At 51.1% G+C, this 27186-nt stretch overlaps 1 protein-coding gene across 11 annotated transcripts in view; it reads right to left on the bottom strand.

Annotated features, from left to right (window-relative positions):
* Window positions 1-2264: 2264 nt before the first annotated feature.
* Phactr1 (phosphatase and actin regulator 1) overlaps window positions 2265-27186 on the bottom strand; it is a 486260-nt gene continuing 461338 nt past the window's right edge. For all 11 annotated transcript variants that reach the window (XM_040282130.2, XM_040282134.2, XM_040282135.2 and 8 more), the window contains 5 exons: window positions 17203-17258; window positions 12304-12365; window positions 8184-8324; window positions 6940-7016; window positions 2265-6058 (listed from right to left, as the gene is read on the bottom strand). In XM_040282130.2, coding sequence (XP_040138064.1) covers window positions 6043-6058; window positions 6940-7016; window positions 8184-8324; window positions 12304-12365; window positions 17203-17258 — 352 coding nt within the window. In that variant the 3' untranslated portion in view covers window positions 2265-6042. The remainder of the gene's footprint in view (window positions 6059-6939; window positions 7017-8183; window positions 8325-12303; window positions 12366-17202; window positions 17259-27186) is intronic.

The following is a 27186-nucleotide window of genomic DNA, read 5'->3' as shown; positions in this document are numbered from 1 at the left end:
CCTAGCAATCCTCTAGGGTCACTTATCAGAAGGGTCTTCTCAGGGACCCCAATGCAGGGGGACTGGAAAAGGATGGGAAGGGAGGCTGGAGAAGGGTCAGGAGCCACACTGCAGAGCTGGGATTTCATCAGAGACGGGCAGAGGGGTTTCACCAGGGGGTGAGCAGGTCTGTCTGGCAATGGTGACTCTGGCAGCAGGATCAGACGCAGTGAGGCCACAGGAAAGGAGACAGGGCTGCCATTGCCCAGGTGGGAGACGAGGGCCTAATTAAAGAGCAGGAGGCTGCCTAGGGAGGATTAGCTTCTAGAACTCACTGGCAGGTGCTCAGGACCAGCTGGAAGTGGAATGCAGAAGGTGACCTTAGGTGACGCCAGTCACTGCAACAGGAAATAGGAGAGGAGGGAGGGGACTGGCGGGAGGTGGGATTTAGGGTCATAGCCTGGGCATGTTGCATTTGAGGCTCTGCCTGGAAACACGGACGCCAACAAAAGAGCTCACAGGGAGTCAGGCCTACCTGTATGTCAGGCAGACTGACATCGGATCCTCCCAACAGCCCCATAGAATAGGCACTGGGTGCAGTCACTCCCCTTTTGCAGATGAGAAAGTGAGACAAGGTAAATTAAATAACTTGCCCCAAGTTGCACAACCAGGAAGGGCCAGAGCCAGGGCCAGGACTTGACCCCAAGCCTTCTGGGCTCAGAGCCCTGCACCACTAACACTAAGCTACACTGCTGCTTTGTGATGTTGGGAAAGCTGGGTGGGGAGCTCAGGGCAGATTCAAGCTGCAGCCTTAGACAGACATCGGAAGCCAGGATTGTGGGGGAGATGGCTCGGGACCTGTAGAGAGGGAGCCAGAGAGCGTGTGTGGTGTCCAGCTTGATCTCTGGGTTAATGGCAGAAGTAACCCCACCAGGGATGCACCTTAAAATGTGGGGCACCTTGGGAATGTGGGGCAGGGTCTTAGGCATAGCTGGTTGAAGCCGCGTCAGGATGAGGCCTCAGGGGCACTGGGAAGGGTGGCTCCCCAGGGGACCAGTCTGTGGCAGGCACTTGCAGTCCAGTCGACTTAGAGGAATCCCAACTCTTCTCCAGGAGACTGGCCCCCGTGGGCCTGCCCACAGCTTCCTCTTTCCTGAAGACTCAGTCTAGTGTTTTAAAAATTCCCCAAACCCCGAGCTGACGAACTGGAGGAGGCTTGAGAACGTCTCATGTGATGTGATGAGGAAACTGAGGCCTGGAGAAATCGAGGGACGTCACCCAAACTGTCCTGTTAGGTGTAGCAGCAGAGCCATGACTCTCTGTGGGGAGCCTGTGTGACCACACCCTCCCTCCCCTTCCCGGCCGTTTTCTTTCCCTCTTGCCTGGCAGAGCCTTTGGGGGCTTCTCGAAGCTTTTGCTTTTTAGCCCTTTTTCCCCCTTGGAAAGCTGCAGGCAGGTTCTGCAGTTCATAAGCCAGAAGAGGAAGAGGGAGGGAGAAAACTCAGGCCGGGAGCTGGAAGCTTGCTGTCCCACACCCGCCCTGCTGCTTCAGCCTCCAGGCTCCAGGGCTGTGGGCCTGCACAGGTGCCTGGCACCGTGCTGCGAATCCCACAGGATTCGACACCCAGCGATGGCTTGGCTGCTGTTCCTCAGCAAAGAAACAGGCAGAGCCTGTGGTCATCAGAGGTCCTTGCCAGGGAAACGTGGCTGTCTTTGGGCCGTCCTCCCTAGCGCCCATGACTCAGAAGGTTGATCCTTTTCCCAGTAGGACCAGCGGCCCTGAAGCCTGCAGACTTTGGCCACACCCACCCTGCTGATGGGCACCTGCACCTTAACAAGAGCCCCAGATGATTCGTATGCAGCTCCCACTCTATTCCTCTTCCCTAGAAAAAAGTTTCCTCCATTGCTGGGACAAGGATGTGTCATCCAGCAACCTCACCCCTCTCCTCGTGCTGCTGCTCCTGTTTCCCCCCAGATCCTCAAAGAGGCAATTTAGCAATGGTAGTTATGCAAAAAAGCTCTTTGCTTTATTGGACAAATACCAGGCTTTTCAAGGATATAGAAGTCCAGCTGTCTATACCAGGGGGAGTTGGTTCCAGGACCACCCCTCCCCCTGTGGACACCAGTGCTCAAGTCCCGCAAGTAAAAGGCCTGCACTGAATTCCCCACACCCTCCTCCGTGCTGGGCCCATCTCTAGATGACTTCTACTACCTAGTGCCACATAGACGCGGTGTAGGTAGTCGTTACACAGTGCTGCTTAAGGAATAATGACAAGAAAAAAGTCTGCATGATCATTCTGATTTTTAATCCAGGGTTGGTGGAATCCACAGACATGGATGGAGTGACAGGGCATTAGGGACAGGAACCCCAAAGGTTCCCAAGTCATTATGGCTAAAGACCATCTGATCCCTAATACTACTGAGATGACCCGAGTCGTTAACAAAAAGCTCCCCGACCCAGGGAATTCAGGGACACCACAGTTGGGCAAACCATTTTAGGTATTCCAAACATTAAGGGCAATTCCCTAGTGGACAAGAAGTCTTCTAGAAACTTCCTTCCCCAGCATTTCCTGGTACAGGAGGTGGCCCCACGTGTTCCCTGACTGGCCCTGTTTTGCTGATGAGGACCAACCCACCTTCCCCAGCCCAACAGTCTATCTTGGTGTTTCCTTCTGATGGATGATAAAACACACAGGAGTCAATTTTTTTTTTTAGACTTTTTTGTTTTGGTTTGTTTTTAGAGAAACTGCATACATCATCAGAGACAAACAATAATTTAAATACCATGCAGTTTCTGTATGTACAAAACCGAGGCCGTAGAGATCCAGTTTAATTTGTGTCGTATGTACATCGTCTCCCTCATACAGCCGTCATCTGTGAAGTGGAGCCCGGGAGGGCACGGATTGACGGTCGCCACACTCACTCCTATACAAAGACAAACTATGTACACACACCCAGGAAGCAACTGGAGAAAGCAACCGGTTTGGGGGTTAACAGACCAACGGGAAGGAAAAGTCATGGCAGGTGACCTTTACCCACCGGCCGTGCACGGGGGAGCCTGCAGCTCCCTTCATGGAAGCCACACACCACGATGTTCATTCGGCAAATATAAATACATGTTCATAAAGCGGGAGAAAAATAAACCCAAAGCATTCCTCACGTTCAACGCCTCGTCGTTGGTAGTTTCTCTAATCGGACAGAAAGGCGAATGTTTCAAAAGTGTTACAGGGCTCGGGGGCCTTGGGGATGAGGTTATCAGAATTTTGAGAAAAGAAGTTGGCCAATGGCTGCGTCTTTTTTCATTAAGCGGGGGTTGGGGTTGGGCTTGGAGCCATGTCTAATTTCGAGAGGGACAGAATTTGAGATAATACACGCTTCCCTCTCCCACGAATCCAGATGACACCATGCCCCACTGGGAACGTACATGCACCAACTCCAAAACTGCAGTACTTCCAGAAAAGTGATGCATTTTAAACCATCTATCCCATCTCTTCCCCCTGCCCCCAATTGTCATCTTGGAAGGTAGCACAAGTTGCTTCGGTGTCATGACAATGTGGCCAGAAAAATGTGGGTAGATGATCTCTCTAAAGACCTGGAGGTTTACAGGGAGACAGCAGAGGCCCTGTCCTGCAGGCCCCTGGGGTTGCTGAGGCTAAGAGCCACCTAGAGTGGGCTTGAGAGAGCTGATCCTGAAGGTGGGTGGCCTTTCAGGGACTGGGAGGTGCACCCCTCAGTCAGAGAAAGTGACTTCTGGGAAAGGGTGCCCTGCAGGAGGAGGAGTGGAAGTGGCGTTCGGTTTCCTCCATGCAGGAAGTGGACTGCAACCCTAGGGCACTTTGGGTGGCCCACCCGGGCTGCTGGCTGGCTACAGGGAGCGGGATTTGGTCTTTCTATTCCTAGGGAATTTGAAGGCCCAAGACCCAAGGCCAGCAGAGATGCCAGGGGCCTTGGTAGGAGGAGTCTAGTCAGCGGAATGTATTCCCTGAGGACTCACTCCTGGCCAGGGGCAGGCCCGACTGTCAGGCCACAGGGCACCACGTGCCACTTTTGAAGCTCAGCTGCTGGTTAGAGGGAGTGCGGGCCTCAAGCCCGGGCAGGCAGGCACCTCCGCCTTGAAGGGGTGCCTGCCCCACCTGCCCTAGAGAAGTTCAACACAGGAGCCAAGCGTCATCTGTCATTCCATTCGAACATTCAAACTGTCAGTAAGCCTTTCGGGAAGACATTTTCCCTGAATACCTCTCCCGACTGCAGGAACTATTCAGATTCAACATTCAAAGAAAAAAGAAAGATCTAGTGATGGTGTCCAGTGATGGTGATGGTGTCTGCCCTTGGGCTGGGCAGAGGCGTGCACGCTCCAGAGGCGCAAGGAGACCAGCGGCTGGGGGCACTGCCTGCAGAGCTGCCCTGAGCTCTCCCCCACATCTGTCTGGCTCCTGCTTGGTGCTGCCCACGGAGCCGTTAAGGCTGTAGAAAATTCAACAGCCCCAGAGATGGGTGTTGCATCCCAAGGTTTCCTGGTCCCCCCTGGTTTGAGTGGGGACTTGTTGACTCTCTTTTGGGATGGCCAGGCCGGCAGCTGGCATCCTTCTAAACCCTGGGCGCGTGGGGTGGAGAGCGAGCCAGGGCCTAGAGGGACCATGGTGGCTCTGGATCCTCCACAGAAGGCAGGGAGAGCTCTGCTCGGAAAGAAAAATGGGTGTTCTGGGCCTCGCTGGGATCCTGGGTAGGGTTTGTGGGTGTCCTTACTTCACCGCACACCCAACCCCGGTGTCCCTGCCGACAGAGTATTGCTTCTCTGTGGTCCCGGTGTGCAGGACGACGGTTGGAGACTCATCTCCAATCACCCTGCATCACAAGAGAGACAGGCCTCTCTCTGGATCAATGGAGCAGGAAGAGAGGGACACTTTGGCAGGCGTGCCTGGCATCTGCCCAAACCTGGCACGTGCTGAAATCTGGGCTTCTCTGTGGAAGCTTTTCAGTGCAAAGAAGGGAGAACAGGAGGCCATAGAGTGGCACTGGGACTCCAGTCCCTCAGTGGCTGGGGAGCCAGGCTTACAGGAAGGGCTTCTGGCCTCCACGCATTGGACCTGGGCTCAGAGGACCGATGACTTCCAAGTCACACCACCCCGACTCTGGGTGCACAGGAAAAATGAACCCTGGCCAAGCAGAGCTTCCGACCAGCCTTGCTAGACTTCTCTGTTTGGCTCCACTTAGTGCCTGTGCTGCCTGAGCGAGGGCTGACCCCAGCTTGCATGGCCCCACGCTGTCTGCACATCATGGGAGTACCTTAGCCATGGCATTTGTGTGACACTGGGTGGGCCAATCAATTAGAACTGAGCAGATGACAACTCCCGCTTTTGAAACCAGAGTCTCCTGCGAGGCGGCTCAGCTCAGGCTGAGGGGGCAGGATGGGCGCTGCCTGCCAGACTTCCGCCCCAACGGCACCCACCTGAGGATCCACAGACAGCCACAGACTCCCCCAGAACCCCCTGGGAAAAGGCCCTTCCATTCTGCTCACTGCGGGGATGGCCGAAGAGAAAGGACCAGGCCACGGAGAAGCCCACCCGGCTCTCAGCACCTCCCTCCTCGGGGACCCCCAGAGTGCGTGGCGCACCTGGCCAAATCTAGAAGGCCATCCGGACTGACAGCTGGGCACAGTCTCTGAGACAAGCTCATGCCTCCGCCTTCTTTCCACTCAGGTGACAGACCCTTATGAGGAAGGGTTTCCCTGGAGACCAGGTGAGCGTGGTGCCTGCCGGGCTCCGATGGCGAGGATGAGGACCGCTGGGCCTCCGGGAGGTCTTCCGCCAGGGCCCTGCCACCGGTGGGACGCGTTTCGGTACCCGCAGTGACGCCAGCAGCTCTGACCGTGCAGTGGTCACCATCACGTTTCCGCACAGAGAATCCTGATTGCGTTTCCTTTTATTTTTCTTCTTCTTCTTTTTTAAAAAAGGCAGTTCAGAAGATTTACATCGTAATGGGGAAGTGAATAAATACCAGCACTTATGGTTCTTATAAATTTATGTTTTGAAGACAGCATAGCACTCAAGAGGAATTTAACTGTTAAGGTCGATGGAACCTAGGAGACAAAGAACTTCATCAGGACCGCGTGGCCGCCGGGGCCTGGCACCTGGCAGTGCCACCCTCCCGTCCCCAGACACCCGGGTTGCAAGAGTGACAGGACGGTACGAGCCTCCCAGACCCTCCCCCTAGTACCTGAACTTCACCCAAACTCACCCCTGGTTTGGGGACAGTTTAACTGGACCTCCTGGGGCCCAGAGTGAGCAGCCCTGGTGACCCTGGGGGCTCAGCAGCAAGGTGGGAGGGGCCCAGATGGTGACTCTGAGTCCAGATTCCACATATTGGCTAAGTCCTGGTTCTCTAAATGACCACCAAAGGAGAATAAGTAGAATCAAGTCAGTGGCTTTGTCTCTTAACTAGCCATGTGACCTTCATTTCTCCGTGCCTCAGTTTCCCCAAATGACATCCCACAAAGCTGTCTGGGTGAACAGCAGCACAGAGCAGCAGAAGTGAGTCTGCGTGGGAAGGCCCATATGAATCTGATGGGCCGTAAACGCAGGGGTCTCTCCTCCTCGGCTTGTTCACAAAAACCGACTCGGTTCGGGGCAATTAGCAGTCTGGGGCTTGTCGGAGTGTTCATTTGAAGGAAGGGAGAAGCAGGTTTGGAGAAGGTTGCTTCGTGTCAGGGCCTTCAGCGTTCCTTGGGCGAGTTCTGGCAACCTAAAGTAGGCCTTCATGTTGCCCAACCTCTCATCTTCCCTCACCAGGCCCTTACCCAACCACAGGTGACCCGGGAGCAGACAGGAGACGTTGTGTTTGGAAGTAAACATTGCAATTTCAAGAGTGTGTGTGTGTGTGAGTGTGTGTGTGTGTGTGTGTGTGTGTGTGTGTGTGTGTGTGTGTTGGGGGGAGAACAAACAGAAACCCTTTGATACTGACCTTGTTAAGTGTCTACTCAATTCATGAACTTCCATTTCAGTGCTTTTAAATTCATTGAGCTCTTTCCGAATGGCAGCCTGGAAGGGAGAGCAGACTGTTAGGAGGCCGGAGGCAAGGGGTGGGGGGACAGAGGGACCCCTTTCCACTGCACAGCACACAACACCTTCTTCTTCCACAAAGCCACATGACTGTGTGAAATACCTTTTCATTGGAAGGGGGCAAAGTCACCAGAGATGTCCTTTAGAACCTTGCAAGATTGCCTTTCTTAGGAGGTCCTGCATTTGATGTGCCTTAAGGTCTGTGCTCTCTCTTTGTCCCCTTAGGTTACAAGAATGGCAGACACACTGACTGCGCCTTCCTGAGCTTTGAATGTCCCCTCCTGGGTGCAGAGGACAGAGCCCTTCATGTGAAGGTCTGTGATGAGCCTGCAGCCTCATGCTCTTGAACTGTTCTGTGCCTAGACCAGTGTCATTCTGTCCCTCTGGGCACCCCCTCCCAGGCTGCCTGCCCTAGTGTGAATGTGTCCCTGAGAAGTTCACGTGGTGGAAACTCAATTTCTACTGTGGGCCTTTGGCTGAGCTGCAGAGGGGAAGAGAAAGGGGCCCAGCCAGTGAGAGGAGCTGAGACCCCAAGGGTCCATCCATGAACTTTTAGTTGGGGTCTTTAAGAAGTGTTCAGATCATGAAGAGGGACTAATGTCTTTATCTAGGAATGGGACTAGTTACGGCCAGCATGGACTGTCATAAGCAAGGCTACCCGCTGTGTTTTGTCTCTAACATGTACCTACTTCCTTTTCCAACTTCTGCCATAAAATGGAGCAGCAGGAGGCTCTCACCAGGTGTGGCTGCCCAATCTTTGAAGGAAGTGAGAACCTCCAGAACTGAGTCCAAATAAACTTCTTTCCTTATAACATCATTCAGTCTCAGGTATCCTGTTATAGCAACAGAAAATGGACTAAGACGGTGCCCTTCCTCTTTCTGTAACTCAAGCACAGTACCACTGTCTGTCTTGTGAGTAGTCAAGCACACGTTCAGTGACCTCCCTGCAGATCACCCAGAGCTCCTGGGAAAAGGCATGGAGGAAGTTGCACTATTAGAACCCAGCTCTCAGCGCCCATCGTGGGCTAGGGTGGAGATTTTACTGCAGTCTATCAGGCTCCCCAGTGGCAAGCAAGAAGCCCCACACAAGACCCTGCTGCCACCCTCCAGGGGCTGCCCTCCCTCCTCTTCACCCACTCTGCTTACTTTGTCTGCAGCTGTGAGGCGGGTCCACGGCTTGTCTGCCCTCCGATCATAATCCTGAGCGTCAGCCACCTCCACGTAGTCACTGAAACGGATGAGGATTTTCCTTTCTCGAAGTTCTTCTACTGTGGGCCTTTGACTGAGCTGCAGAGGGGAAGAGAGAGGGGCCCAACCGGTGAGAGAAGTTGAGACCCCAAGGGTCCATCCATGAACTTGTAGGAGTGGAAAATGAGGTCCTCCAGAGAGGACAGCTTCACACCGCCAGTCCAGGCAGGGCCCTGTGGGGACCCAGGGCTCCCGACTCCTGGAACTGGACTTCTCCGGGCTCTGGGACCTTTTTAACCCCTTTCCGTACCTCCGGGTCTGTACGGCTTGACGCCAGCCTGGCTCTTCCTTCACAGTTCTGCTGTGTTTTGGTCTTTGTAAGAAGGCTGGCTTTTTGTGTGGCTGTGGGTGCCTGTTCTGGACTTTTCTGCGTCCTTCACCCACCAGATGGCAGTCACCTTGTACAATAATTCTGTCTTATTTTGAACGTGTGAATCCACATCCTGTGCAAATTGAGGGCTCTCTTCAAGATGGGTTTGCAATACATTTTACATACACATGTGTGTGCATGTGCGTGTGTCTTAGACACCCACAAAAGTGTATGTACAGACATACTCAAGAAGGGCCAATGAAAGGTCAGTGGACAAAGGCACAGCTCAATGTTCGTGCCGCGGAAGGCTGTGGCTGGGCCCCCGGGGGCTAGTGAGGAAGGACTGCGAGAGGGAGGACGAAGCCATGTTTACTTAGTCACCTCCCGATATTGCCCCCATTGCCCTCTCTCTGTCCTTGAACAATGCGGGGTTGACATTTCTATTATCTTCACCTGCCCCAGTTTATTTCTTCTGGGGCGACACAGTCATCTCTTTGAGGATGCTGTCAATTCACATTCAACCAGTGTTATTTAAGAACACCTTTCCCTCCAGGCCTTGGATGGTGCTCAGTGCTATTAATATAAGACGACGTAGTCAGATAGTTTTACCACTCAGGCCCACCGAACGCCCACCCCCCACCTCCTCCTCCTCCTCCACCACCACCACCACCACCACCAGGGCTGCTCTGACTCCACCCTGCGGCAGCCTGCATCTTCCTCTGGGCCAGGAGTGGGAAGTTCTGGGGCCAGCCACCTCGGCTCGGGGAGCTGGCCCACTGGCCTGACTGCATGTCGCCACCCCTAGGGGGTCCCAGTCGGTCAGGTGGCAGCTGCAGGAGGCTTCCCAGGGCAGACAGCCTAATCCTGACACCCAATGTGCTCTCCAACATGTGAGAACAGGGGGAATTGGTACAAGACGCTTAATGTTTCCCATATGGAGCCTGGACGATCAGACCCCCACTCAGAACTCCCAGGGCCTATCCCTGGGGCACTGGATACACAATATGATTTTGTATATGTGACTCAGAAAAAGCCCCGATTTTGGAATTTATCTTCCTAGAAATCATGAGCTGGGTTTTACTAATAGTCTGTCTATGGCAGAGTCCTGAGGGGACAGAGAACTCAGTGTAAAGGACTGAAGGGCAGAGAGGGTCGTGCCCGGGTCCCACGGGGCTTAGGCACCACCATGCCTGATGGGGAAGGTGCTGTACCCTCGTGCTGGGAGGGGACGAGTGAGGAAAGCTCCAACTGCTGCCCCTCAGTCTCAGGTGGAGGGTGGACCCTGACGCCAGCTGTCTCCAGGTCTCTCCTCTGTGACTGTGGGCTTGTCCCCTGACCACATGGAGCTCAGAAGATGTGCCATTAGCCTGTGGCTGGCCGCAGTCCTGGGGGCATCTTGAGGTCCTGTCTTGGATGCTAAGGAAATGATCCCTGTGGCCAGTGTCAAGTTTTCTGGGATGATGGACTGAGAGTAGGGGTGGGGCAGGGGTCGGTAGCAGCTATATCTATATGTGGAAGCAAATATGCAGGAAAAACATAGCCGACTCAGATTCCCCAAATCAATACAGCCTAAACCCTCGTGCGTTCCTTCTCTTTCCTTCCCGTGTTCTCTCCTCCCATCCATCCATGCATCTGGCCGTCCATTCAGCTAACTAGACCCTCTTTTTTTTTTTTTTTTTTTCTTTTTGGAGTCATTTTTTGTAAGTATGTAATTTTGAGGTTATTCTCCATTTGGTCCACAGCAGTGACTTGGTCTCTTGCTATCATCCCCATTAGCCGCTGGGTTTCATGTTTCTCCCTAGCACATTAAAAGTAAATTAAAGTTGGTTGAGGAGATCCTTGGGCTGAGCGCAAGGCAAGGAAAAGCAGCCACCACTCTTGGCATCTGGTCCTGGTGTGATAAAGGATCAAGAGAAAGGAGCTTGCCCAGAGCCGGGACAGGATGTGGGTTCCCACCTGCCGGCAGGCGCCACATCTCTACAGGGACAGATGTGAAGGCTGCTTCCCCTTGGCCCAGCCTCTCCTCATCAGTAGCCACCCCTCAGCTCACACTCACTGTTTCTCCCTGACTCCCGGGAGGGTACCTCAAGGCCAGTTCCCTGGGGAGAGGGGGAGGGGAGTCAAGGGGAAAAAGCAATTATTGGGGGACATGCAAAATTCAGTGGCTATTTGGGGCTAATGGATCTCCATGTATTACCCACCCCAGGGGAGATGGGTGTGGGAAGCAGCCCTTTTCTCTTGCCCACCATGAAATCATGCAATAAGTCAAATTTCAGAGAATTTTGGGGTTTCAGTAATCAACTCTGATGAACTTGCTCCAAAGCAGATTTAAACCTTTTCTTTTTTTTCCAGAGCTTCTAGATGTTTCTATATCAGAAATGAGAGGTTATCACTAGGCTCTTTCTTCATACCCTTATCTGTTCAAGGACACATTTAGAAGAAGCCCATGTATTTCTTCTGTCCTTCCCACCACTCAGTCTCAGGAATAAATGTGCCATATGTACCAAGACCAGGGGCTCTGGAGGATGTCGGGGTCAGACCTTGATAGGTAACAGCAACTGGCCCAAGAGAGGTCCCCACCAAGGTAGCACCCGCCAGTCACCTGACCCTTCAGACCCTATTTTCTTTTAATTGGGTTGGTGTTTGACTTGTCACTAGATATTTGGGACACTTTTAGGCAAAGTGTTGGCGATTGAAGATATCCCCTTCATAAATGCTGTTTCAGGACCTCAGAGTCTCTTCTTTATAATAACATTTCTAAGAATAAAAATGCATTAATAAGTTTTTTTAAAAAATTAATTTTAATGGGTCTCTTTACCATCTTTAAAAGTGGAGTGCCTCTCTCTAAGATGGTCACTGTAGGGGGCTGATTAAAAACACTTTAGTTAGACAGAGATAGTGTTCTATCCTGTGCGTCACCAATTAATTAAACTTTTCAACAGCTATCCAAGAATAGCCACAAGTTTATTATTCAAGAGGCCACTCATGTAGTGTGAGATCCACGTGGGGTCTACACCGCAGTGCCAAACCATCTATTTTGGAGGCTAAAAATAAAATAAAAATTTGAGCTTTGTGACTCTAAGTGCTTTTCAAACATCTTCATTAAATTTTCCAGACTTCTGGCATTTTCCTAATCCAATAATGCAAATTGTATGTAGTATAACGAAGTCAAATAGTTCTTAAGTACTAATGAGGAAAGATTGTGTCCAGAGGCAAGGAAAATTCACACCTTCTAGGATCCTAGCAAATAACAATGTTACATGAGGATGACTAATTTTGATAATGAGTTTCAGATGGCCTGACAGGGTTATGTATTTTTTTTGTTTTTCTTCCTGGTGCTAGGGATTTAGCCTGGAATCCCATGAATTCCAAGCATCTGACTGAGCTACAGCTGCAAGTCCTATAATGAATTTTTAAAAACAAAATATTTAGTGTAATTTGATAATACAATGCAACAGACCTCAAGAAGTTTGGGGTGGCGGGGAGTGTCTGTGTGTGATCAATCGAGCAGGGTTGAACGTCACCAGCCAAAGGACAGAGGGTCAGGAAGCTGGGCTGACTACCAGCCCTGGAGAGGTCTCGCAGGGTCAGAGCTGTGGGATCTGACACCCAAGGAGGGGAATCACTGGGACTTGTGGCTTTGAGGCCCCGGAGTCCTGGGCAGCCCACCCTCTCTGTCCCTGAGATCGGCTTGGAGAAGGGTCTCACCTTTCGAGTTAGTCGCCTCTTGATCTCTCTTTTCTCCTCCTGTTCCTCTTGTTCATTCCGAGCTGAAAGAAACAGTGAAGATGCTTTTGATTTCAGGGCAGCAGGTCACACACGGGTGCTTCCTTGGAACCACAGCTGGTCTAGTCCAGGGACCTCCATTTGAAAAGGGGACGAGGGCGCTCCCGTCGCCTTCCCCGGCCACCCTTCTGCCTACGGGGACACTTCCAAACTACCTGCGCTGCTTTAAACCCATAGTGAGCAGGGTGACCTTGTGCCAGGTGGGTTCTGGCTCCCCAGGCCGAGATGCTGGGCTGAGAAATGTGTGACAAAGCAAGGAAGTTTGGCCTCTGAGGAGGAGGGAGCTTCCTTTCTCTGGACAAGAAGGTGGGCCTCACTCACAGCCCCTGGAGCCTCCAGAGACCGAAGGGCTCATGGCCATGTGGCCCCAGTGTCCGGTGCACTGTGGGGTGGATGGCAAGGCAGGCCTGCACCCGGTGCAGAGAGAAAACCAGGCCGGCAGGCTGCGCCAAGGGGAATTTCAAACCGCTCACCTTTCGCAAACCCTGATTCCATTAATTCTTTGAATCTTCCAAGAAGTCCACAGAACATGTGTGAGGCCAGAGTGTGGGGTACAATTGCCTGCATTTAGGCTAGTAAGGGGTGTCTTAGAAGACTTCAGAGCTTAAAAAACGTTCTCGGCTTAAAATGTGGGTGACTGACTTGGCAGAGTTTTAAAGAGCGGAAGCAAGAGGTTCTGGGAAGGGAGCAGATAGATATTCTAGGGGCAGAGAATATGGGCTTATCTCTTCTTCTCAGCTAATCAATGACCTTGGGTAGATCATCACTTCCCTCTGTGCTTTGGAAGAAGTCCTTGGTATCTACGGAAGCACACATATCAATACAGTATTGTCGGACTTGGAAAAAAAAATCACGTCATGCCAACGCATGTCATAGAAGACCTGTGATTCCCACCACTGTGTTTATTATGACATTGGTGTAAGGAGACCAGAAGTTGATTTGGTATTAACATGTGGTATTAAGAATACCTGTTTTTTTTTCATTTTGCAATCACAATTATGAAGTTGCATTTTGATAATTACTTGGCTGCATTGCACACTTGATACCTCGGTGGCTTCTCATTGTCTAAGTATGGACAGATCTTCAAAAGAGGGAGACCCCTGTGCATAGGAATGGGGGTGGGGACTGACTGGTAATCAGTCCCACCCCACATAGCCAGATCACACTGACGGTGACAACACTGCCCATGGAACAGAGTGGGGTTCTGAGCAGAGCTCAGGTCCTGATTGACACCCCCAGGGCAAGACTTTGCAGCCTTGACTGCCTTTGGGGATTAGAACCTTGTATAGGGGCAGCACAAAAAATGTCCACGTCCTGCTGTGGGATAGGTCACCGGAGCCACAGAAGCCCGGAATCCTCCACCATTGCTACTCCTTCCTTTAAAGTTCCTGTCTCCCTCTTGGAATTTTGTTTAACAATGCAAATTTCTTTTAGATTAAACTAGTCTGCCATTAATAGCTTAATATGAATTACTCTATCAGTTATAGGTTGGGAGGCAGACAGCAAGACCCAGGAGAGGAGAGATCCCCCGACGGGTAGGATTCGTGAACATGCAAACTTCCCAGAGACAAAAACCTATGAAACTAGTTAGCCATTAGTACCTCACTATGAATTAATCTATCAGAGAATAAACTGGGAGGCAGATAAGAAGAATCGGATGGGGGACCCCAGTCAGCCACGTTTGTAGGTGGGAGAGAGAAAGAAAGGAAAGTAGCCGGGGAGTCCACCCCAGAGGCAGCCCAGGACACCTGGTTAATATTGGCAGAGACCACCGACCACCACCTTGGTTTACAAATGAGGACGTGAAGGGCACGTCCCAAGTTCCCCCATAGGGTTAATTAGTTAGGCAAACACTTGAGCTTTCCGCCTTTTCCTGCGGTCAGGTTTGATTCTCTCGGGGCCAGCCCTCCTCATTACTGGTGCTGTCCTCACACTTCTGACCCTACAGGATCCTGCTGAGTCACTAAGGGGGCCATTCTGTGCCAGAGGTGACACAGCATGGGCCTTCGTCTCCTACATGCCTTCCTGCGGTCCCTCTGAGGGGCAGGGTGCCCAACTGCTGCCCATGGAATCTATACCTTTAGTTCAAAGCCATTTACAAACCCAGTGTCATGAATTCTCAGGCAGAAGCTGCTAAGACAACCCCGTAAGGCAACTGGAAAAGAGGCCAGGAAAAGCCTGTGATGTCATTCTTGAGGGTGCCACCATCAGAGGGTGTCCATTATGTGCTCAGGTGTGGACAGAGCAAGGGCTGCTGCTGGGGCCAGGCAAGGAGGGGCGGCAAACCGAACCTCAGCTGAGGGCTGAGCTGACTGCTGACCAAGGGGCCCCTTTAGCCATTTAAAGCCTAGAAAATAAGTTTCAGAAGAAACTGTCTGAGCATGTTTTTTTTTTTTTTTTTAAATCTCAGCATTTTTTTATACCACTAGACGTTTTTGTTTAGCAATCAAAGTAAATTAATGAATACATTAAAAAGACAACAAATTTAGAAAAAAAAAAACAACATTCAGTATGCAGGAGAAAGTAAGAACCCATGGGGGGGTGGGGTTCTACAGAGTTTTGAAACTGGGAAAAGATCAACCTGTTTGACTTGGGCCCAGCTTTGCTTTAGTTTGTAGCTATTTGACCAGATGAAAAGGAAGAGGGTACACAATAAAACAAAGCCAAGTGACAATCTTTGGACTCCCATTTTGGTCCCCCTAGACTTACGAGCACAAGTAAATGGCAGTGAAAACCAATCTCCAGGGATCTGCCCGGCTCTGGGCCAACCAGAGGTGACAGCTTGGGACTTCGGACCTTCCATGTCTAAACCTGACTGAAATAAGCCCTGTCTTCTAAAACCTCAACGATCCCCAGAGGTCTCCCTCCTCTTGGAGTAGTGTCAGATCCGAGGCCAGAAGTCCCACGGGTCCCGTGAGTGAGCTGTACGCAGCCTCCTCGGAGGACAGCAGACCCAGATCAGCTACGCGTGTGGGGCGAGGCGGAAGAGAGGAGGAAGTCGGGTTATCTGATTTCTGATTTTAGGAACTGATGTTCACCTCTTGTTTTTCTTTCTCTCCCACAATGGAAAGTTTATAATGGATCAGGTCAGGGAGCAGACTGGGGCCCAAAGGGAGCCATTGCACAGGCCCAGGTTTCCCCAGCCGGGGCTCTGCCGCAGAAGTCCCTACTCCACTGGCTAGCACGGTAGCCTTAGAGGACTTTCAGGGCATTCGTGGGTTAGAAAAATTATCCCACAGATTCCTAGAGACCTAGGAGACGTGCAAGGTGCCCTGGGACTGAGGAAAGTCCTTCCTGAGATGGCTTTCCCTGAGCTTTGGGGAAGTGGTGGTGGCCGTGGAGAAGGGAGGCCGGATGTGAAGACAGGTGACTGTGAAGCAGATGGGCACTGCAGGAACTGCACGTGCCAACAGCCTTCTGGGGTGGGTGAGAGTCAACGCCCTCCCTTGGCAAACCATTTAATGCAGACCAAGTCACAAGGCCACTGGGAGAAAAGCAAAATCAAGAATAAGTAAAACATCCAGGCACCCAGGGCATGATCTTACATGACTGATACTTTCTTAGACTGTAAAATTAAGTGTTTGAAAGATTGTGCATGTATGTGCGTGTGCATGCATGCATGCATGCGTGTAATACAGAATGTCTACAAAACTGCACAGGCTTGGCACAGGGGCACAGTCTGCCATCCCTGTAACTTGGGAGGCTGAGGCAGGAGGACCACAAGTTCAAGGCCAGCCTTGGCAATTTAGCAAGACCCTCAGCAACTTAGAGAGACCCTGTCTCAAAACAACAACAACAACAACAATAGCAAATAAATAAAAGGGGCCGGGAATGTGGTTCCGTGGTAAAGCGCCTCTGGGTGCAATCCCTAGTACCAAAAACCTGAAACCAAAACAAACAAAACACCTGTGCCATTTCTTTTTCCTGGAAAGAAGTTAGAAGGGCGTTTGTGGGTTGGGCTAGAAAGTACCATGAATTAAACTAAAAAACATTACTTGTCAGCGATGCTGAGGAAAGTGTTAGGGACAACAGCAGCAATGACCCGTAGATGTGAGCAGGGTGGTGGGATTTAAAATCTACTTAACATCTTCCACCACACCAAGGTATACTGGTGTCTATGACGTGCTTGCTTTCTTTTAGTATTTTGTATTCTTTAATTCTTTAGCACCCAGTGGATTCTGTCCCTATTCAAGCATCCTGTGTCCTGAACCAAACAAGGAGCTCATTTATTTTTTTCTGTCCTCGGCCTCAGTGACAGCTGGCTTCTCCAGAATGAGACTGTCACGTGGGCTTACCCCAGGCCAGCGGGATCCTGAGGGATATGCCTATGGAGCACAGTCACTTGGAATTGCTTTCTTCGACTGCAAAGCTAGTGTTGGAAAACTCTACCCACAGCAGCGAGCTGCCATGGGAAGTTCTGTTTTGTGGTCTCAGTTTTCAAACGGCTCTTCCCCTTCAATACCCTCCTCACTGTTTTGAAGCCCATTTTGATTTAAAGGTGACCTGATCTCTCTTCTTCACCACTTAATACTAAGCACTCGGGCTAGTTTCTCTGCGTCTCTCTGGCTGGCACCGCAGGAAGGTGCTTTAGCCGTCTGTGAGCTTCCAGCCAGCAAAGTGGAGCTGTGACATCCCACTCGCCTTCCCCACGGGGAGGTCCTCTTTGGTGTCTTAACACACGGGGACGAGCCTCCACCAGGGGACAGGCTTTCAATCATTTCTGCCCAGGCTCCAGGTAGAAACCTGGCGACCCCCCACTCAGGAATCAGGAGAGTCGCCCCCGGGCAAGCAACCGTGATGGCCGTGGGCTTGGTCACTTACGTTTCAAAATGTTCCTCTGCTCCAGTTCTTCTGCAGTCGGCCTCTGGCTCAGCCGCCTACGGAAAAAATCCAGGAGAAGTTTTTGGACCATATCATATCCCCCCGGGGCGGTGAATCTCCTCGGCCCTTGTAGGTACATGAGGTGGAGCTGGTGGCCGGAGCCCTTGTGCCATGCTGCGCTCTGAGACACTGCCTCCTGCCACCAACGCCTCCTCAGTTCCTCAATTTCAACCCCAGGAAGGGCACCCTGCGTCACGGCACGCCGAGCTGACCCATGCCTTCCACCCTCCGCCAGCCCCTCCCCGGCCTGCCCCAGGCCAGGGGACCGAAACTTAAATGGGCCTCTCCTCTCCACAGAAGTCCCTTTCTTTCCTTGTGGCCTCTTCACTTCAGGACCGTGGCCTCTTGCCTCTCTCCCCTCCCTCCAGGCTGGAGCTAGCTTCTTGCCATGTTTGTGCAGACACAGGACACAGAGAGGCGCATGGCCCCGGGGGGCCCGTCAAAGAGCTGCCTGTCTGCCCAGAACAATAGCTGCTCTTCTTCTCGTGTCCCCACCCGAGCCTTATTAGACGTGGAATGACAAATGGACAGGCACAGAGATGACACTCCTGCTGCCAGGCATGTCATTCAGCCACAGCTAGAGAGAGACTCGACCCAGGGGGCGGGGCTGGCGGTGGTACCCTGGGACAGATGGCAGGAAGGTGGCACGGAGGGGACACAGTCCCCAGGAATGGGAAAGGCATCCGGGTCAGAACTGCACTTTGGTCCACCTGGATGAGTCCCAGGAAGGATGGGCACCTACACAGTGGGCCTGCGCATGGACGGAGTGGGACACTCTGGAGTTGTCAGTGGCTGTTGATCAACCCTGTGACCCTTCAGCAGTCCTACGTCACCCCCGGGGGTGAGGTGAGGGTGAGAGGAGAACATTGTGGAAGGGACATTTAGGCTTCCGGAGCCTTCCACTGGGTCCTGAGGGGTAGGGAGGGGCAGAAACTAGTGTGGCCAGTTGGTGAGACGTTGATATTGTGGAATCTGAAGAGAGAGATCAGAACGCGAGAAAGCTGTCAGCATCAACGTGGAGTCACTGTGGTCAAGGCCGAACCACAGATCATAAGTCAAGGCATCCCAGGGGCTGCGAAGGAGGGGATCTGGTGGAACCCGTCATAAAAGATTCTGCCAAAACCACAACCCTGCTGAGAAGCCACCGTAGCCTTGCTGTGGAGTGTGGTGTGTTCTGCTGAGTTACCCCATCATGTGTAGAACCGTAGTTTTTAGGCTGAGCTGGAGCCTTTGTGGTTCTGTTGGAACACCAGTGTGCCATGAGTTACTCCATTCTGAGTTAAGGGCTGACGTGAAACAATTCTGTATCAGCCTGGCACAACCCTAAGGCACAAACTGATAAATAAGTTAATCGTGCTGATGAGAATGACCACTGTGAACCCGTCAAATCAATCAGGAGCACGTGGATGCACGGGCGAACCAAACCCAGGCGAAGCCAGGCGCACGAGCCCGTCAAACATGCCAGACTCCAAAAGAAGGGACTTTCTCACTCAGAGCCCGTAAAAGGAGGAGCACCTGAGACTGGCACTGTGGCACCCTGACCTGGTGGCCTGGTCACTCTTCATGAGCCTTGCCCAGGAAAACTGCTACAGTGACAAATGTCCACATGGCTGTCCTTGGGTTTTAGCAGAGTGCAGCTTCTTTTGCCTGTGATGACCTAAGTCCTACTCCAAGGTGACACTGTGAAACTGCCATCTGTCTGAACCTTGGCCTAGAATAAGTTCCTGCACTTTGTCAGTTCTGAGCCCTGAACAAGTTCTTTGCTGGTCTTAATCTTTTTTTTTTTTTAATTAATTAACTTACCAGTACTGGGGATTGAACCACATCCCCACCCCTTTTCTATTTTATTTAGTGACAGGGTTTCACTCAGTTGCTTAGGGCCTCACTAAGTTGCTGAGGCTGGATTTGAACTTGTGATCCTCCTGCCTCAGCCTCCCTCATTGCTGGGATGACAGGTGTGTGCTACCAGGCTCTGGCCTTGGTTCTTCATCTTATCTGACGGCCTACCATGACTCTTTGCATTCATATCTGCTCTCTACCTTTGCTCTCGGTTCAGCCTCCTGAGCCCCACAGCTGCCCTGACCCCTTCCTAGCCTTCCTGTAATAAATATAAAATTCTGTAAAGTGTAAAGTGAGACTTGAGTGTTATTGATCTTAGACACTGAGATAGGAATAAAAGAGCCTGTGGTTGCCTGGTTTATGATGACCAGGTGACCCACAAGTGTTCAGTGAACTGTCAGTGATGAACATGGTGTCACCTGAGAGTTTAGTGTTTTCCATCACATTCTGACATTGTGGAAAGACACACACATCTGGTCTATGTTTGTGACGTAGCACGCTCATGACATACACCAAAAGTGCTTCTGCAAGGACATCTGCCCAACAACTGGCTCTTCAATCTTGGACTGTACCACCCTTGTTACCGATCCCTCCATAAGTCACTGTCATTCAAAATAGCTCATGTGACCCTCTTCATTTTACCTTTAAAAATTCCCCCCACCCAACTCCCTTGCACCTGTTCACAGCTCACGACAACACGTACATTCCCGCTGCAGGGCTCTGCTCTTTCCAAATAAATGCCTTGATTCTTTGGAGAATCTCTCCCTCTGATTGTCATCTAGGTTGACAGATGAAAATATAGTTCATGGAGTCTCCAAGGACCTCTTTTAAGTTCAGGGCTTACTGTCCTGTGGAAAATCTGCAGCACCTTGTTGGAAGTTGTATATTCCCAAGTGTTTTCAGGTTTCTATGAACATTTTCACATTTTTTATTCCTTTTCTCAAGAACATTTCTGTGGCATTGCATGGGATGCACTGGTCTTTGTCTCTGGTTCCTCTTGCAGAGAACCTACAGTCCTTGAGATTTCCCGAGTGACAGGAGTATGTTATTCCTCATGAGTCCCTTAGGATCCCAGCACGGTGACACATCAAGATAGCCTCAGGGTGGGGCTGGTCACTAGAAAGACCAATAACCAACCAGGGGCTGGAGATGAGCTCTATAAAAATTCTTGAACAATGACATTTGATGAGCTCAGGCTGCTGAAACCTGGTGGCACTGGGAGGGTGCTGTGCCCCCAGGGGTACGGAAGCTCTGTCCCCTCCTTCCCCACAGAACTTTCTCCTTCTGTCCTCTCATCTGATCCTTTCTAATGCCATATTATTGTGTCACAGCTGTCTAGAACTTTTTTTTATCTTGCAAAACTGAAACTTAATACACACCCAACAACTCCCCCAATTTTAAGTGTGATGTATGGTATTCTTAATGCAACTTTTAAAATGTTATTGTATTTTTTTATACCTTTATTTTATTTGTTATATTTATCTGGTGACAAGGATTGAACCCAGTGCCTCATGCATGATGGGCAAGTGCTCTACCACTGAGCCCCAGCCCCAGCCCCAGCCCTTTAGGCAATTTTTTAAAAGTGTAAAATTATCAACCCTTCATTGACAGCTTCTGGAGTCATGCCTCAGCATACCACCAACCCAATATGCAATTATAAATAAAAATTATACAGATTTCTTCTAAAAAGCAACCACAACAAAAAACCTGGTGAGCGTGACGTGCTCCCCTGAGTTCTGAACTGTGAGGGTCACTGGAACCCCAGATTCACAGCAAGTTGGTCGGAAGCAGAGGTGACCCATCCCTCCTTGCCACTGGCATTAGAAACAGGACAGTCTTCGGGGGCTCTGTGGGATCTGACACTAAGTGTCAGAGTGAAAATGAAGGACAGGGTTCCTAGTTGGTGTTCCCTGGAGAACTGCTTGGAGTGTGGGGAGAAGCCCACACATCTGGTCCCAGGAATGCACCCTGCTCACTCGAGAGGAGAGAAACAGTTTTTTTTTTTTTTTCTTTTATGATCCCATGAAGGCATTCTTTACCCCCACGGCCAAGGCTAGTTGTGCATCTGGAAATCCACCATGTAAACAGCTTTCTCTCACCGCAGGGGAACCTGGTGATCACACAAGGGAGCAAGCAGGAACGCAGCCTTCTGTCACCACGTGGGTGCTCTCCTCACCTGTCAGCTTGTCCCTCCCAATGCCTGTGCGCATTACCTCTATGGGAGGGTCTGGGAACGCCCAGGCTTCGTGTTTGAGGGGCGATGTGTCTTGAACAAGCTGCTCAGGCTCAGAGGAGCTTGCCTCTTGGAGATCAGGCTCATATTCTGGAGTCTTATGTTAGGGGGTGTCCAGACAAGATTCCCTCACTGGGTTCCACCAAGGGGCCCGCCGAGGAGCCCGTCGATTCCATGCCCAGACACGTTGCCTGATTCTGGGCTGGTCTTTCTCATCTTAGGAGAGTGGCAGAACATGAGTTAGTGAAGGAGAACTTGAGAAAATTCTGTGTTCCTGACCAACACAAGTGGTTTCAAAATAAAAACGATTTAGTTTTCATTTCTCTCAAAGGGTTTGAGGACATGAAGGTAGATCTTAGTTCCAAAGTGTAGCCAAGCTCCCCTCCCGGGCATGTGCTATCACTAGTTGTTTTGACTCTGAAAATGAGATTTGTGGTAGGAAAAGGAGATTGTGGCATTTTTTTTTTTGATCACAAAGCACCAAATAGCTCAGAACTTAGGGGTCCTGGCTCTCCTGGTACTACTAGCCTAGGACAAGGTGAATCCTGCTAAGGCCTATGTTCTTTTTCCTCTAAAGAGTAAATAATAATCGAATAAACTAATGTTGGCTTAATGCCTAAAGCACAAGGCACGGTTCCAAACACTATGTATAAAAATTCACTTCAGTTCCACTTCAAGATCCTTAACTTAATTAATCCTAGCTGTGAACTCCCCTTTGCCATGTGACCTGGGGATTAGGATGGGGACATTGGGGAGGGGTGATGACAATCGTCTGTCTACCGCAGCTGCAATACCGCTTCCTCATCAGATGTTTGCAAAGTGACATCGCCCACTGCATTTGACTCTGCAGTTCTCTTTGGCAAGCTCAGAGGCGGCACTGTTTTGAGGCTGAATGCCTTCAGATAGGGCATGCCCACTGCTGCTAGCCCCTGTCCACCGCGCTCACTCAGACCCGGCAGGTGAGGGCACTTCTGTGTGTGCTGCTGCCCGACTTTCCCATCCCTCCAGCCCACCCTCCCTGGGCTTTCTGAGTCTGAGGCCTCTGGATGACGTCATCCAGTCGTAAGAATCCTGTTCTGTTTTCCTGACTCTTCCATCCGCTAATCTACTTGACATGGGCCACCTTGAGGGTCAGGCACATCCCTAAGGAGCACAGAGCCGAGGGTCAGGTGATGAAGACGTACAAGCTGAAGCCTGAAATCCCAGAGGCTCGGGAGTTGGAGGCAGGAGGATCACCATGAGTTCACGGTCAGCTGCAGCAACTCAGCGAGGCGCTAAGCAGCTCCGTGAGACCCTGTCTCTAATGAAATACAAAAAAAGGGCTGGGCTGTGACTCAGTGGTTAAGTGCCCCTTGGTTCAATCCCCAGTACCAAAAAGACGTGCGTGCTGAAACCGGAAGGAGCATTTCCAAGGAATTGGGGTCGAATGGAATGAAATGTCCTTAAAACAGTAAGCATGACGGACAGGGTTTCCACTTCACTGCCCACTGCAGATCCTTGCAGCATCGTGGGTTGGCCCTGCAGAGTTGGGCCAGACCAAACCCGCCCAGTAGGCAGGGGGAGTGGGGCCAGGCGCTAGGAGATGAAGCTTCTGTCCTGACGCTACTTCCTCCAAGCTCTCCTCTCAAGCCCCTAGTTAGGTCGGCATCCTCACTCACTGCCGTCAAGGCGTGTTCGTAGAAATGGGTCTACATACAGCAGTTGCCCTCACCATGATGTGTTGTTCTAAGACTCCCTCAGGGATGCCTGAAACTGCGGAGAGTACCCAACCCCCCAGACAGACGTCGTCTTTTCCTATACATATATATGTATTTATAATAAGGGTTAATGTGTAAATGAGGGACAAAGATTAATAATATAAGAGAACAATTACAGCCACACATTATAATGAAAGTGGCGTAAATGTGGTTCCTTTCTGTCTCTCAAAACACTTTATTGTACTGCGCAATATTTTTGATCACTGTTGTTCTAGAAATGGCAGACACAGGGGGACCCCTGGGATCCCACAGAGCTGATGATCTAAGACTCCGAGATGAGATATTTTTCCTGAATGCATCTGCCTTGGCCCCACCTGGCTGGTAGATTTCACTCATTGTGTCTGATTTAGACTAACATTAATTTGAAAATAAATTTCCTGAACACTATGTTTATAAGATATTTATAAGCTGGGTGGCACAGTAAATCTTTTCCAGAGTTAAAACTTTCTATACAGCAAGTTATCCAGAATTAAATTCCCTGTGCTTTCAAGTGATCTTAAATAGCTTGGCTGTTCCACGTGACCCTGGTGGACAAAATGTGTGAGCCGCAAGATCCTTTCCACGGCTCGAATGATTTCTTCCTTATCGGGGACCGCAGCTAAACGATTCCTCATTTACTGTGAACTGAAGTCACTGGGTCCCTGAGCAAATGTCCCATGCCACCAGCTGCCTTCTATCTTCACTCAAATTTAAAAATGAATCTTGCCTTTTCTTCCAGTGTGAACAACGCTATCAATATGTGTGACCACAAGAAACATTTGAATACAATGAGGCTTTCCTTTTTTTTTTGCAAAGAAAGACTGTGAAAACAAAAGCAAAAATAAAACCCCAAATAAATGGCACTTGGGTTTTGGCCTCGGGAGAAGAGAGCCTGCTGGAGAATGTAAAAGCAAGATGTTTTAATACATGCTGAGCAGGGGGCATCGCAGCATCTCCCCAGAGAGGTGACAAAAATCCGTGTAGGTTTTGCTGGTCTGACTCATGGAGGATTAGTTCTGCTGCACAGAGCTAATGAGCCTTCTGCAGGCTGCAGAACAGCAAGGTCACAGCGTTCATTAGCATTTACAACTGCTTATTGTCTGTGAGCTGTGATTTCAGAGCCTGCATCTTGGAAGCTGTGTCTGCATTTCAGGATGAGGAAAAGCAGAGTTGACTGGTTTTCTGCACCTCAGGACCAAAGTGAGGACCAAGGAGAGGTATCTGCTATGTCAGTCATCCTGGAGGAGATGACAGATGAGGGGGTCCTCCTAAGGCAGGAGGCGATGGGTATCTTGCTATAACAAAACACCAGATTCTCATTACTTTATAAAGCAAAGAGGTTTATGTAGCTCAGTTTTGGAGCCATTTAATACAGACAGAACTATTGAATTCAGATCCTCCCAGGTCCAATGCTGCACATATTTTCAGGATGATCACAGAAATATTCATGACTACAGTTAGCATCAATGTGCTGATGATTCTAAAATCAAAGCCTCTGAGTCATATTTTTGAGTCCCCAACCCCCTTTCCAACTGCCTACAGATTATTAAACTTAAAGACCCTAAGAAAATTAATTTTTCCTTCTTCCTTTAGACAAATTCCTTTCCAAGTAGTTCCGCATCTCTCCCCCAGTGAGTTGCCCAAACTGGAAAATGGAATCATTCTCTCTGAACTTCCCTCTCAACAGCTGCCTTAGTTTGTTTTTTGTTGCTATAACAAAATACCACAGGCTGGGTAATTTACGAAGAATAGATGTTTGTTTAGCTCATGGTCCTGAAGCATCACACCAGCATCTGCTTGGCATCTGGTGAGGGTTTCTTGCTGGGTCCTGGCTCAGTGGAGGGCATCACATGGTAAACCAGCAAGCCTGCTAACTGGGGCTTCTCTTTTTCCCCTTACAAAGCCACTAATGCCACTATGGGGTCCCATTCTCATAACCTAATTACTTCCTAAGGATTTGCCTCCATATACCATTGGGGATTCCGTTTTGGAGGGGACCAACACTCAGACCATGGCAAGAGCCGATCAACCCCCAAGTCCTGCATCTAAACCGTCCCTCCTCCTATCCCACCTCCACCACCCGGGGGAAGCAGGCCCCAGCACAGCACCTCTCCTGGCTGCTGCCAGGTGCTGCCACTCCTGGGCCCAGGCAGAAGGAGGATCTGATGATGACATTGCCTGTTCGGTGACATCCTTCCTGATCTGGCCCCTGTCAAGAGCGTCCCCGTCCTGTCCTCTGGATTCCTTGCAGATGCGCAGGCCTGGCCTGTGGCTCTCTCACTGGGTCATCGGGGCCATCCCGACAGGGCAGTTTAAGCCCAAGCACCTCGTCCTGTGCTCCCTGCTCTTGGTCAAGGTGCCTCCTCATTGTCCTGCGCCTCCCGTGCCCTGGTGCTTGTACCACGGGGTCCCAAGGCAGCGCCCCTAGGCCTCACTCACCACCAGGCTGAGCGGGGCCCCGTGCTGGGGTTCCATGCTTTGCCGTCGGTTTGAAGTGTTTAATAGTTTTGGGTAAAGCCCTTATCATTCGTTCACGCTGGTGGTGTGCCCGCAGCCTGGCAGAGCCCGGTAATTGGAGATGCCTGATGTTTGTGGAATGATGACAGAGGTGGCTCCGTGACTACCCCGCGGCTTTCTCTCTTATCTAGTTCTTTCCCTACGGGAAACAACTGCAGTGTCCACTGGAAACAGAACAGCAAAACAACAACGACGGTCAACAACCTGTCCTGCCCGACCTCCTCCTCCAGCGCCCACCACCTGCCCTTGGCTGTCAGACGTCCTGAATGTGGGGTCCAGGCCTCCACTTGTCCACTGTCCTGGGTGAGGTCCGGAGTCATTTTTGGTTGTTGGGATTGGGCATGTGTCATTGGCATCTACTGGGCAGAGGCCAGGCTGCAGCTAAACCCTCTACAAACACAGGACAGCACCCCCCCCACCACCAAGCGTGATCCAGCCTAATGCCCGGGCAGGGCCACGACGAGAAGCCCGCTCTGTTGAGTCCGTCCTTGTTGAGGCCACCAGAGGCTCCACCGCTTGACCACAGGCCTCATTTTGTCCAACTCTCACTCTCCGGCGGCACCTCTGCCGGCGACTTCTTAATCTGCTTTCTCTGCTGGGCTTTCTGCAGCCTTGCTCCTGTTCCTCCCGGCTCCTGCTCATGGCCAGATCTCAGGCTGGAGGACAGCCCCCAGGTGTCCTGTCCTTCAGAGCGGCTTCAGAGGCAGTACTGAGCACCCAGTGACCACCTTGTGTCCAGTACTTAACAGGCGTGACCTCAGAGGCGTTCCCCCCAAAGCCTCACCCTTCCACCTCTGTGCCGTGGAGCGGAGGGAATCCTCTAACTGCCGTGGGGATCAGATTTCCTGGAATTTTTGTGTTTACAATGGGCAGAGGAGGAGGGGGGTGGAGAAGCTGCAGCTCGGGGTCCCCTCCTCTGCTAACAGCCTCGGGGTCTCACAGTGCACTAAGAACAATGTTCTAAGTCACTTCCCGTCGTGCCCCAGCCAGTGCCATGAGACCCCGGCTCCTCGTGGCCTCTACTCCTGGTTCACTGGGAGGTAACCGGTCCCACACTGGGGGCTTAGGGAGGCCAAGTGCCACCCAGGGCACCAGACCGTCCTGGCAGCTCCCCGTCCAGGCGACGGCCTCATCCACCACCCTGATGGTACAGGAGGAGCTTCCCATTGCACTGTGACCCCCTGAAGGCCACAAATCGCCCTTATTTCTGTGTTCCTGGCTCCCAGCCTAGTGCCTGGTGCACTGAAGGGGCTCAGGAGATGCTTGAGGATTAAATAAATTAATACTACTTAAACCCTAGGCCTGGTGGTGCACACCTTAGTAATCAGCGACCCAGGAGGCTGAGGCGGGAAGAGTTCAAGGCCAGCCTCAGCAGCTGAGCGAGGAGGCCCTATCTCAAAATAAAAATAAAATAAATAAAAATAAAGAGGGCTGGGGATGTGACTAAGTGGTTAAGTGCCCCTGGGTTCAATCCCTGGCAAACAAACAAACAAAAACCACCATCATCACACCATCCACCACCATCACCAAAACCACCTCGACCCTGCGAGTCGTGCTCATGGGGCTGAAGGGAACTCTGGGCTTCATATGAAGGTGTGC

The sequence above is a fragment of the Ictidomys tridecemlineatus genome, chromosome 8, assembly GCF_052094955.1.
Source record: "Ictidomys tridecemlineatus isolate mIctTri1 chromosome 8, mIctTri1.hap1, whole genome shotgun sequence".
Classification (NCBI taxonomy): domain Eukaryota; kingdom Metazoa; phylum Chordata; class Mammalia; order Rodentia; family Sciuridae; genus Ictidomys; species Ictidomys tridecemlineatus.
The sequence above is the reverse complement of the archived record's forward strand: the minus strand, read 5'-3'. Positions and strand labels throughout refer to the sequence as shown.